General features: G+C 32.1%; 1 protein-coding gene across 1 annotated transcript; it reads left to right on the top strand.

Moving 5' to 3' along the window:
- The first annotated feature begins 396 nt into the window (after positions 1 to 396).
- LOC148601535 (transmembrane protein 222-like) lies at positions 397 to 12,324 on the top strand. The gene is made up of 6 exons (XM_088554809.1): positions 397 to 634; positions 3,413 to 3,497; positions 4,695 to 4,726; positions 5,806 to 5,899; positions 6,881 to 7,011; positions 8,858 to 12,324. The coding sequence occupies exons 1-6, from the start codon at positions 489 to 491 to the stop codon at positions 8,940 to 8,942; spliced, it is 573 nt and encodes a 190-aa protein (XP_088410935.1). The 5' UTR covers positions 397 to 488; the 3' UTR covers positions 8,943 to 12,324.
- The last annotated feature ends 1,265 nt before the right edge of the window (positions 12,325 to 13,589 follow it).

The raw sequence follows: 13,589 nt of genomic DNA, 5'->3' as shown, positions 1-13,589 counted from the left end.
AATGTTTAGGCTTCTTTATACACTGTTAAGCGTTACGCATTACTACATGTACAGTTTTAATAAAAACAATCATTGTTTCTACTACGATAGCAGATGCCCAGTGTTCACTCCATCCATCGGATTCAGGGAAGATCGTTCCCTCCGTGAGAGTCGAAGTCGTACCGCTGAGACATCTATGGCAACCGCCTGCATGAAGTCTAGCGCACTGGACCAGTCGACCAGTCCGGATTCAAAACAAAAACATTTACTCCGTTGTCGGAAATTTTATGCATCACAATTCATTTCCGGTTGGGGGGCACTTATTTGAATGATATGCTTTTCAGATTGATTTGTTTTAATTCATTTGCTGAGACTTATTATGACTTATATTAATCTCGATTTGAATATTTTACTCGGATGTATTCATTTAAACATGTCAGATTCATAATAATCAATAATGGAAACAAATCAATAAACTTCCTATATAAAATTAAAAGAGTATCCCTGTCATGGATGAAAATAAATACGACGGTACTCAGGAGAAAACAAAAATAAAGATGCCTGGTCAACTGCCGATGTATGGAAGTCAGAAAATTGACCATGAAAAACATAGATATCCCCATTGTATTGTGTGGACACCTATTCCTTGTCTTACGTAAGTTTCTTTTGGACTTGTCTTGATTAAAACTAAGGCGTTAAGGCAGAATAAGGGGTAGAGGCTAAAAACCACTAATTCCACTTCCCATAGGCTTCTATGCTAATTTCACAATATTCAATGGCTTCTCTGGACTTTACCTTAACTTTAACCTGCAGATGACTATATATCAGCATGATTCTACATATGTCAGCTCACAATCCTCAGAATGGCATGTGGGGTTAGCAGACTTGCAGTGCAGTACTGGTCACCGGAAGTGAAGGGTCTATAAATAGCATGGGAAATCCCAGTGTTTTCACAAGATAGGGGTATATTTAAAAATCATTATGGAGATTAGGCTTCACATCACAAGAAGCAAAATGCACCTATAAAATGTACAGAAATGTTTTTCCTTTCAGAAACTGTTTAATTTTTTTAAATAAGATGAGAACTTTTTTCACAGCACTATGAGGAACAGGGGTAATTTCTGCGTAGGACTATTTTTGCGTACGTTCCGAATGCTCATTGGTTGAATTGGTGGTCTGTAACCTAAAGAGTCACTTTTTGTCTTAGAAAAAATAAATAACTATACAGGTATCTTCCTACACACATACTGAATGCATTTGCAAAGTTTCAGTGAAATGTGACAAGCACTTTTTTAAATATTTGATTTTTAAATATAGGGTAACCAAGTTGTGCGAGCAAAAAAGTGAAAATATTCTACCATACTGAAATGCATGAAATATTTGCAAAGAACTTTTTCTGACTTTTCAAATAAAAAATATCAATCACAACTTGTTTTTTAACAATATTAATGAAGAAATAGTTTTAAAAGTAATCATTTTCTGAGAAATTGGTCTATTTTTAAAAATTTATTTCTGACTTGCCTCCCCTTTTTCTTGATCACATGTCAAAAATCCTAAATCTTTAAATTTTCACAAAAGGTGATATATTTGGCTTTAAATTTGTAAATACAGTGTTTTCACATTAAAACATGACCAGTAAAGGGCACCTAAAGCAAAAAAAGTGCTCAATAATGGATTTTCCATGTTGCCATAGGGGAATGCTTATATGGCCTTAACCGCAGTAATGAAAGTGAGTTTTTCCTCATTTCTAACCTAATTTTTGCTCAAATCTACACAAAACTTGATTTCAAGTGCTTATTACTACCATATTTAGGTAAATATAGCCCTCAAAGTTTAATATTTGATATTTTTACTAAATTTTCTACACTTTTTACAAGATAGGACATAAAAATCAGCCAAAAAGACCAATTTTCCATAATTTGGACCTATAACTTAAAAAAATGCATATTTTGAAGGATTTTTGTAGTGTATTCCTCTCATGGCAAAGTTAACAAGATCTTCAAGTAGTTTAAAGCTATTTCAAGAAACTTTTCATTTTGCCATGGCTTCAGCTTAAGGCTAAAAACCACTAATTCCACTTCCCATAGGCTTCTATGCTAATTTCACAATATTCAATGGCTTCTCTGGACTTTACCTTAACTTTAACCTGCAGATGACTATATATCAGCATGATTCTACATATGTCAGCTCACAATCCTCAGAATGGCATGTGGGGTTAGCAGACTTGCAGTGCAGTACTGGTCACCGGAAGTGAAGGGTCTATAAATAGCATGGGAAATCCCAGTGTTTTCACAAGATAGGGGTATATTTAAAAATCATTATGGAGATTAGGCTTCACATCACAAGAAGCAAAATGCACCTATAAAATGTACAGAAATGTTTTTCCTTTCAGAAACTGTTTAATTTTTTTAAATAAGATGAGAACTTTTTTCACAGCACTATGAGGAACAGGGGTAATTTCTGCGTAGGACTATTTTTGCGTACGTTCCGAATGCTCATTGGTTGAATTGGTGGTCTGTAACCTAGAAGGAAATCAAAACCATTTGCCTTACAAACGTGGTATTGTACATGCTACACACGAGGTTTTGTCAAACTAAACCTCCAGCATGTAAAAATGTTCCAAAGAAATGTGTTAAAATGATGTCTTGAGTGACCAAATGTCCGTTTGTAGGCTTTTTTCATGTCCAAATGTCAGTGAATCTCATTCAGTCATTGGAAAAAATGACATAATTTAACACATTTCTATGGTAGATTTTTACATGCTGGTCTTTCAAGGTTTTGAACAGTTATTCCAAATTTCTAAATTAAAAAAAAATATTTTCACAATTACATGTACGTTGTAAAAAGGATGGGGTAGTTTTGAAGACGGCAAACAATATGACTGGTCACAGAGTTAACTCCCAGGTCAATATTTTGCAACCAAACTTGAAGTTTTATCTGTGGATAAACTGCAGTAAAATCCTTTTTTAAAAAATTTGGCAAGTAACTTTTTTCCGAGACAAGTGCTCTGAGTACATTTTCTTTTAGTATTAATTTCCACATAAAAAAATGCTGAAACTGCAACATACATTTGTTCCTGTACATTGTAGATCTACATTTGTGCATTGTAACTCCAGATGCTTTATTACACGTACCATGTAGTAAGTAATTTTCACGGGTGGCAATTTTCAGGATTTGCTCTGTGAATTAATTATAGCAGTATTAAATTTTTGTGACTTCAAAAATGAATGGAACGGAAATTATATGTACATGTAAAATAACTAGACTTAAGTTTGGCAAGGGTTAATTTTTCCAACTCCCAAGACCTTGCAGATATAGTAAAAATAAAAACCTTGTGAAATTGTCTTGCTTTACCTGCATTTGATTTGTGTGCTCCAATGTTTATTTCTATAAATACATGTACATACATTGATTTTTTTAATTATTATTTCAGTTGGTTATTTCCGTTTATTGGACACATGGGCATCTGTACCTCCTCAGGAATTATAAGAGATTTTGCTGGACCATATTATGTATCTGTGAGTTCATATATATACAGTTTGAACAATTTAAAATTTTGTACATGTATTGAAACCTTGTCAAAGGAACACTTGTCTAAACAAAAGCAATTTTAAACTCCCTTATGGGTTCTTTGTAGAGCATTGCTATTTAGGATCAATTCAGATTTCTCAGTTATATACATTGTGCAATTAAGTAACCGCAAACATTGTTTCAAATAAAGCTGCTTTTTAAGGCATTTATAGAAGGTTCAAATTGTTACAGAGAGGCAAGTCATTTTAAAATTAAGTTTGTTTCTCCTTACCCTACCTACTCATAAAATCAAAGCACCAAAGGTGCTGAAACTCGGAAGGCACTTGGCATACAACCTGCAAGATAGGTTCCCGATGTTTATTTTTTAAGCAATGTGCTAGAGTGTCGGTCATGGCATGGACTAAGGTTTGAGAATGTTTTGATGTTGAACCCATATTTCTCTTGCAACCTGCAGCAAAAGAAAACAAAGATGTTCATAAATATCGTGAAAATAAGAATATTGCATTTGTTTATGTTCTTGAGACCTTAAACTTGAAAAGAGGAAGCTGATGATGTTGAATGTGATGCTTCTTGATAAAATTATTTTGATTATAATACCATCCATGGGGCATAGTTAAAATCCAACATTACCCAGAGAGATAACTCCAATTAAATTGAATTGGCTTTTAACTAGACTGGTTCCCGATCACAATACTCAATAGTCCCAGGAACCAGGATAGCTTTTAACTATCTACTACGCGGCCAAGTGGCCAAAAATAGTTCGGCATCTCGATTTACCAGTTCGACAATATTTAGCTGAAAATTAACACTTAAAAATGTTTGAAATATCATTCATTTGGGATATTGGTGAAATATTTAAAATTTAAAAGAGAATCACGCATTAATTTGAAGACAGCATTTCGGTCTGTGAAGTTATCTGCCGGAAGCCCTTTTGTCATTCTTATACTTACAGTACTCGAAGCCACTCACATGACTTCCGAGTAAAAATGGTCCTACCAAAATTAGTTCATTGCCATACATTAATAGTACTTACAGAAGCTAGGTTAGAATTGTTACAGAAAAACAAATTATATACACATGTAAATGTAGAAGCTTCCTTAATTGTTTCAATATTACAACAAAATACTGAAATTAAATAAACACTAACTTCTTAAATATGCCTTTTGTTTTTTTTTTCTTGACAGGAAGATTGTATGGCTTTTGGAAATCCTGTGAAGTGAGTACTGCTACAGATACACAAAATAGTCTACTTTTTTAAAATTTTGCTTTTCTTTAACTGAAAGTCCATTACTGATGATTAGTGCATTCACAACAAAATAAAAAAAACAATATTGATAATAACTAACACAGAAACAAACTAGAGAAAACTCATAAATGGTCCTGAAGACTTACATTATTTTGCCGAACATAATCAATAAAAGAGCCGCAACTCTTGGTGAAGTTGATCTCCCTTTTGTGTGCATTTCTTAATAGTAATCAGTCCAGCAAACACTTTGTGGTGCCATTGATTTTTATAAACATTAATTAGTGCACCCCCGTATACAAAATTACCTAACTGATAGGCAAATTCAAGGCAATAGGCAAAAGAAAGAAATTCCATCTAACAAATGGCAATGACAAGATAACAAGACAAAATCCATAAAATGAACACTCCTGTTATGGTCCTTTGTATAGGCATTTCCAATTAAAATGCTGGGTTAAACCCAGGTTTTATAGCATGCTAAACCTACCACTTGAATTATGGTTAATTATTTCTGGTATATTGCAATTTAAACAGGCAGCACCTGGCAAAGTTGATAAAATCAGTAGTCAAAACAATACCTATGTATTCATGATATAAAGAAAATCCATTGTCTTTAGTCTTTTTTTTTCAGAAATAATATTTCTTAATAAGATTTCGATACTGGAAATAAAACTTTTTTCAGGCAGCATATACAAATGTACTTGTAACCATAATTTTGTATAATCTTAGTCCAATGGCCTGTCTCTTAGGCAACAATGACACATTATACAGACGAGTGGTTACAGGCGAATATTTTTCACGTAAATTTCATGTTAATCGAGCTTCACATGAAATTAACATGATTTTCATGTGAATTTCACTTAACATGAATTTTTTGTGAACATTTCACATGAATTTCATGTGAATGCTGGATTCACCCAAATTTCACATGAACTCTGTCACAAAGTTTATTTGCCCAATTCAGGTGAAAATCATGTGAAATTATTTTCCCTATGTAGCTCTATCATATAATAATATTTACTACATGTTCATGTTCCTTTATATTTGATTAGGTACTGGCAGTTAGATCTGAGTAATGTACGTGATGGGAAAGACGCTTGGGATAGAGGTGTTATAGACGCTTGTGAGGAATACAAACATAGAATGGCAAGTAAATAAGGCCATTCAAAAGTGATTTCTTGTTTCTCAGGCAAATTTATTAAAATATAAGAGGGGGAATTTTTAACTCTTGTATTGTCATGAGAATTGATTAAAGTGATTTTTGAATTGTTAATAGCCATAGAAAATTATGAGAAAAATGCTTTTTGTTGTTACTCTATTGATATGAAAATATACATAGGCAAATGTGCCACACATGAGAATCATATGGTTTGCATCATATGATTATCATATAAATTGAGCACCATATGATAATCATATGTTTCGGTTTACATATGATAATCGCATGATTATCATATGATAATCATGTTTTTCCCAAACATATGATTCTCATGTTTTCAAGCCAAAATTAACATATGAGAATCATATGATAATCATATGAGAATCATATGATAATCATATGACTATCATATGTTAAATATCATATGATTGTCATATGATTACCATATGACTATCATATGAATCGAGCATCATATGATTATCATATGGGGCACATTTGGCTGTGTAAGTGGGGGAACCCTTTTAAAAATGAGGGAAGACACAGGAACCAGGAAACTATTTTAGTTGGCCTAATTTTCAAATTATCTACATGTATGCAAAGAATTTAGTAAATTTGCACAGAATTTTAGAAACCTTTTAGAAAATTTCTTTTTCAAGTCAGTTTTCAAATGTTAACTTGCAATTTTGCTTTCACAAAGAAGTAAAATCAAGGAAAATTCAAAATGAATTTGTATGCTATTTCAAAAGTGACGGGACATACATTGTATAAATAGGCAGGCAAATAAAACAGGCGAAAGCAAAAAGAAACCTAGAAACAACAGAAATAACACAGAAAAATAGACATTGATTTGTTTTAGTGATGACCTTCCCCATCAAATAAAAGAAATGGGAATAATGTCTGGTTGCTGGTAGTGTAAATTTTCAAAAAAATTGGCCAGAAGTTAATTCAATATTTGAATTATATTTCAGCATAATTTATGTTGTGACAACTGTCATTCCCACTGTGCCATGGCACTGAACACAATGAAATACCAAGGTAAAACTTCCTTCAACATGGTCAACTTATGTTTCTACATGCTGCTGTATGGAAAATATGTCAGGTATGTCAACAGTTTAAGGCCAAAACTTAAAAAGCTTTGTTTCTCATAACTGATTTAATACCTGAACATATTAAATGCTTTTGATTTTGTAGATACATTGTATTAGTATATTTTTACTAAAAGGTCAGTAAATTGTAAGGTCAATACCAATTCTTGTTTTGATGAAAGAAAATATTTCACCAATTTTCCTATAAACTCAGGTCAGGTACTGGAAACAATGACATTTTTAAGGTTGGCCATGTTTAGTTTTGGTTGGTACTTTTGTAGTTTAATTAAAATTGGGCCTATTCATTGTTCCATAAAGTCACTGATTAGAGTACGACATACATGCACCATTTCTTTTTATTCAAATAACCTTTTAAGAATCTTCTGTCTTTATTTCCATTAAATAATTAGTTTCCTAGTCATGAAAGCTTAGATCTGATTGGCTCCTACATGTAATGACTAAATGGCACAATATGTGTAGGTCTATTTTTGATTATACAAATGTTTTCTGTTATGTTTTTGTTTTTGTTTTGTGATTATAATGAAATAACTGAATTGATCACAGATTAGTTTTAAAAAAAAATTTTCACTGATTCTCAGTGAGTGATTAAATAGGCATGTATGTTTTAATTTCATCATTAAAGTCAAATACTCTTATAATTATTTGTTTACATCATATAAAAGACTATTTGCTTCTTGGAAATATATATTTCTACATGTATAAATTTCGGAGATTACTGAAAAGGGTGCTCCATGTAATAGATATGTTAATTTTACTATATAAAGTCAAACACTCTTCTAATTAATTGTTTACATCATATCAAACACTATTTGCTTCTTGAAAATATATATTTCTACATGTATATGAATTTCTGAGATTACTAAAAAATGGTGCTCCATGTTATAGGTATGTTCTACTTTAATTACATGATTTCACCACTCTTGATAGCAAAACTGAAAATGCTTGCTAAAGGTTATGTGCTGAAAATCTACATTTTACTACTTCAATTGGAAAGAAATAATTTATCCCACTTCTACCTGATGAAAAATCTGTATTCAACTATTTTGCTTACTTAAAAGTCATTTGTCCACTAAGAAAATATTTACAGGTGACAATTTTTACTTTTGACCAATTTAACATTCCTGTTTTCCATTGCTTATCCTTTACAAAAAAACCACAAAATATTAGTTAGGATACTTCTTACTACAAATTTGTGATTTGTGTATATGAATATTTAAATTTCATGGTTGGAAAATCATATGAATTAAACCTTAAAACATAAAAAAAACAAAAATATATTCAGTCGTACTTTATGGCTACTTAATTGTTCCCCTTTGATCACATTCACATATTATCTCATTATCTCCCTTTTCATGTGGTGAAAATGTAGAATTTGCACGTATGCCAATTTTCTGTTGGATTTTGACATTATTTTTTTCAAATAATTTCCTGTTTACATGAGCATATGTTGTATCCATATCATGGTTACATTTTTACATGCGTATTTGAGTTTAGCCAAGAACTTCATCCTTAGGCTTCCTCTGCAGCCAAAGTGGGAGAGGGTATATTAAAACCATTATGTGCATCAGTACTAAACCATTCAATGAGTATTAAAAAAACTTACTATGAATGTCGAGTTTATTATGTAGATGTGCATGAAGAAAGGTTATTATTGTCAGATACCTGACAAGGGAGATAACCCAACTTGAACATTAACATGAGTCCATTTGTTAGCTGTGAGTATCCCTTTGTGATTCTGTTGACTGCTTTAGTTTGACCTTTCAATCTTTTGCAATGTAAACCTGTTTATTACCAATCAGGCAAGCAAAGTATAGCACTGTTATCTTCTTTTTTCTACAGTTTTTGTGGATTTTTGAAGACCTGGTTACCATTCCTCATTATGGTTGGGATAATACTGGCAGTGACACTTGGAACCTCATTGTGAAAGAACATTATTTTTAACTGTCTGTGATATTTATTTTGTCAATATTTTCATTTTCATTTATTTCATGTTGAGTCTTAAGATATTTCATTTGTATCGTAAGAAAGCAGTGTGTGTCAACTGTTTAAACTTTATTTTGAATAATGCAATGAACATTCAAACTTTGGGATTTGGAAAATGTTATATGATTGTCTATAACATGCACATTAAATCCTAAATTTATAGAACCCAATTCTTTATAGGGTAAAGTAAGTTTTTTTTGCAGTTTAGATGATAGAAAATTTTTGAATATAAGATATCAAATTGAGTAGTGACCTTCTAGACTATTGTAAAAACTATCAGGGATGTCAATAGAAGCCATCAAGCTATAAAACTGGAAGGCTACTTGCTCATCCTTTGATGGCTACTTTATTTTCAAAAATGAGTGAACTCTTGCAAAATTTCCATCAGTCTACCTGCTACATTTTCTTTTTCTCCTGCTACTTAAAATAATACTGACATCCCTGACTATGTGTGGTAAAGATCATGATTAATCAACCCTTCTAATCCAGACTGATGAAGGTAACCATCCAGCAATGTACCAGTACTAAGACTTTTAAGCTGGAAGGTGAGCCCTATTTACCATATGTCCCATGGTAACTATTAAACATGATTGTACAATGTCCCTAATCGCCCTACATAGAACTAAGACAGGCAACAGAAAAACAGTACATGTACAGCTTTATCAGTTTCAATTTTTTAGAGCGTGAAAAATCCAGAACTTTTCCAAATTGATGGTCCACCTAAGCAAATCAAAGGCCCAGGATCAAGAAATCCAGATCAATTTTTTAGAGAGTGGAAAATCCAGAACTTTCCAAGTTTCAAATTGATGGTCCACCTGAGCAAATCAAAGGCCCAGGACCTAGAAATCCAAATCCAAATCCAGTGAATTTCAACGGTCCTTTGTCAGAAATTGATAGTCACCTTTATTTGAACTCCTGTTAAGACACATAAGCAGATCCAGGATTTGCCCACCGAATGTACCTTCCCAAATATTTGTTGGGTTGGGTGCAGAGTCCCCTTCTATGGTGCCCTTCCAATTTGTAAATTTTTGGTCAGACCTTAGGGCACCTGCAGTGGGGTTATTTACTTCTTAAGTGGAACATAAGAAGATTACATTTTCATATTGCATCATCATTGTATATAAATTTTATAAATTTGTTCACTTTTGTATGTGATTTTTCAGTACAACAGGTGGTAATAGTTTATTTAGTAATTAAATTAAATGACTACACACCTAGTAATTAAGTTTGTAAGACTTGGTGAAATAAGGCCACTCAAAACGTTTTTTTTTTTAGTTTCAAAGCTTATTGTAAAAGTGTCTTGTGAAACCTGGAGGCTTGTATAAGGTATCAACATGAAAAAAAATTGAAATCCAAGCAACCATGTTTCTGTTTTGCCAACCTTGCTTTACTTTACATACAATGTGTAATATATTCCATTTTCAGGCTTGTTTGATGGAGTATTTAATCACATGTAAAGCTCTAGTAAAACTTTAATCTTTTGCAAATGCTATTTATGCAAACTTAATTACTTGCTCCACTTAAATGCCTTAGGCTTTTGAGAATGCAGGGGCTTTAGAACTTTATTTGCTGCTCTTATTTGGTTTCCACCAGACACCTATTGATTTTCAGTAAGTCAAATTTCTTTGTCATTGTTTCTAGAATAAGTTTGTTGTAAGGTGGGTATAAAAGTTAAATGATAATACTGGTACATGTACCTCAGTTTCCACAGTCCTGTTCCACAGTCCTGTTCCACAGATAGAAGCAACATTTTTTTTCCTTGATGAACCCTTTGAAATCTAATTTATAACAGCTTCTAGAAAGAAAACAAAACAAATAAAATTAGCCATGACTACTAGAAATCTGGGGATTTGAATATACCATAAAAGTTTTGCTGTACCAAAAAACTATAAAACTATACTCCTCACTTTGAACCATTTTATTCAAAATATGTGGACCACATCAATGGGCCTGCCTCAGGTGTATGAGGTGAAGTTTGAGGACCCCAGCCCTGTAATACCATAGAATGTAAAACAAGCATATGGCATATTGGAGGTAGCATGATGACTTACTGGCTTGGAGTCTGAAAATGTGTCCGAGTGGGGTGACATTCCTATCTAGCTTCTGACGCTTCTGTAAGCTAGCACATTGAAAGAAATCTGGCTCAGCATGTTGGACTAGTACAAGGCAGGGTCTATTCTAATGATGAATTTATCTCTTCTTTATATGTATTAAGTACCATTCTGTTTAAGAATCAGGCGGCGAGTGGCACATCATAGTTCTCAATTTGTTTTGTTTTTTTTTTTTGCCTCAAATGTATTCAGTACATCTAGAAAACAACTGAAAAGCAATTTGAATTTATTCTGAAGCACCTGTGACATAGATATTTTGTGCACCTTTCTATAGTGCATTTCAAATAAATTTGACCTATCAATATCATAGAAAAAAAGCAAATTTTACGAACGCTTTGTTGGTCATTTCTGGAGGTTATCAGGTATAAATACTTGGTTAATGCAATAAAATCTCTGTGTATTTTTCCTCCATGTGCCACACCTTATACACATTTTGCCGGGTTCTTAGACGGAGAAGTACTTCAATATCTACCATATAATGTTAAACTACAATCAATCAATCTGTCAATCTGAAATACTTGTACATGTATGTCTAAAGAAACAAGAAATATGTTTTTAGTGGCCTTATGATGTAACATTAAAAAGATTCTATCTGCAGCATCCTTTTATCTGTTATAACAAATTAATTGGCATCAAAAGTAGAAGATTATCATATTCTATTCATCCCTCCAGAAAATCATAATTTTCTCTATTAGAACATTTAATAAAGTTTATTATCATGATCAAATTTTCCATCCCAACTTTTATGATAATATCGGTAATATACACATTAGTAACATTACATTCAGATTTTTTATTTTATCTGTCTTTAAAGAGGTTTTTATTTCAGTACAATGAGTTCAAATCTGTTAAAGAACACATTTGATTTGGAATTTTATAACTGTAATTGTATTTATGATGGTTCTGAATTAATTAGGATCCACAGGAAGCATTTGTACTGTGAAACCTGTCTTAAGTGTACCGTGAAACCTGTCTTAAATGTACAGTGAAATCTGTCTTAAGTGTAAAGTGAAACATGTCTTAAGTGTACAGTGAAACCTGTTTTAAATGTACGGTGAAACCTGTCTTAAGTGTACAGTGAAACCTGTCTTAATTGTACAGTGAAACATGTCTTAAGTGTACAGTGAAACCTGTCTTTAAGTTAACTCAGAGCTATGTACTTCTCTTATTCTAAGTCTATATTTAAATGAATGATTAAATATGCTCATTGCTTTTTGGGTTTATAATCCTATATGATCAAAATACTCCGTGTCACCAGTCCTTGTCTGGAACTTCCCTACTATTCTGAACTCTACTCGGAAATACAATCCAAATATAATTCCTTTTATATCATTCAATGTCTGTGTTACAACCAGTAAATATTTTTCTGGCATTTATTCAGCTCAATAAATATTCTATTATTTCTGCAAAATAAAATTAAGATCTAGTCTTCAAATCAACTGAAGACTTTGGGAAAACATGAAATGGAGCAAAATTTGTTAATGTGTGTGAAGATACTGTTTAACTATTGATTACAGTTTATACCTTAGAAATAAGTTGTCAATATTGATATTCAGTTTTTTCAAAGTAGAAAACAAACAGTTCTAAATGATATCATATATATGGGAAACACAAATGTATAGTTATAGTTTTATTCTACATTGTGTAGTCTTTGAAAATTTGTTCATACTACAATTTTCACTAGAACCAAAAACCTCCAGTGCTAACAGCACTTTGATTTTACAACTGGCGGTGATTTAATTTCTGTAAATTAAAGATTTCACAGCCAATTTTCATTTTCAAAGTTTCCAACTGATTTGATGTGAGAAACAATTCTCTTTTAGCCTATTCTTGATGTTAACTATTTCTCCACTATGATAAAAATTAAGATTTTAACAAGCTCCCTAAAGCTTGCATGTTGAAATTTACCTTTTATCCCCTGAAGTGCAGAAATAATTTAAACCACTCATTTGTGAAGGAAAATCTGTATGTAAATTAGTTGTATATTATTTCCTGAAAAAGTTGTCATAGAGAGTACCAGTATTTATAATTTGGTTGCTATTTTTATCATTTATCCCTTCTCCCCACAGAGTTTTGAAATATTCTCTCTCGATTTGTTTGACTGTGGCTCTGTACCCATAAAAACCTCTCTGTCTTAACCGTTGAAAAGCTTTACATTTTTAAGTGGGATTCGAAATTTTTCATTTATTTTTTTGGGTGTCTCCCTTAATATGAGAAGATTAACAGGTATGAAAAATAATTATTGTATGATGGTTGGGAATCAAATCATTATATTACTAAGGGAGATCATCAAAATTAAGGGATTTAAATGTTACTGCTAGAGGAAGTTTGCTTTTTATAAAATTGAATAAATGGCCCTTCCATTAATACACTAACATTTCTGTTTAAAGAATATTAAAGATTTTAAATAACAGTTAGCATTTCATGCATTTTTTATTAGTGGTCGATTGTGATTTTTTTCATTTGATTCCTCTTTT

This window comes from Perna viridis, chromosome 12 (genome assembly GCF_037379345.1).
Source record: "Perna viridis isolate PV_CMFRI_1.1 ecotype Kerala chromosome 12, ASM3737934v1, whole genome shotgun sequence".
Lineage (NCBI taxonomy): Eukaryota > Metazoa > Mollusca > Bivalvia > Mytilida > Mytilidae > Perna > Perna viridis.
This window is presented reverse-complemented; position numbering and strand designations above follow the sequence as displayed.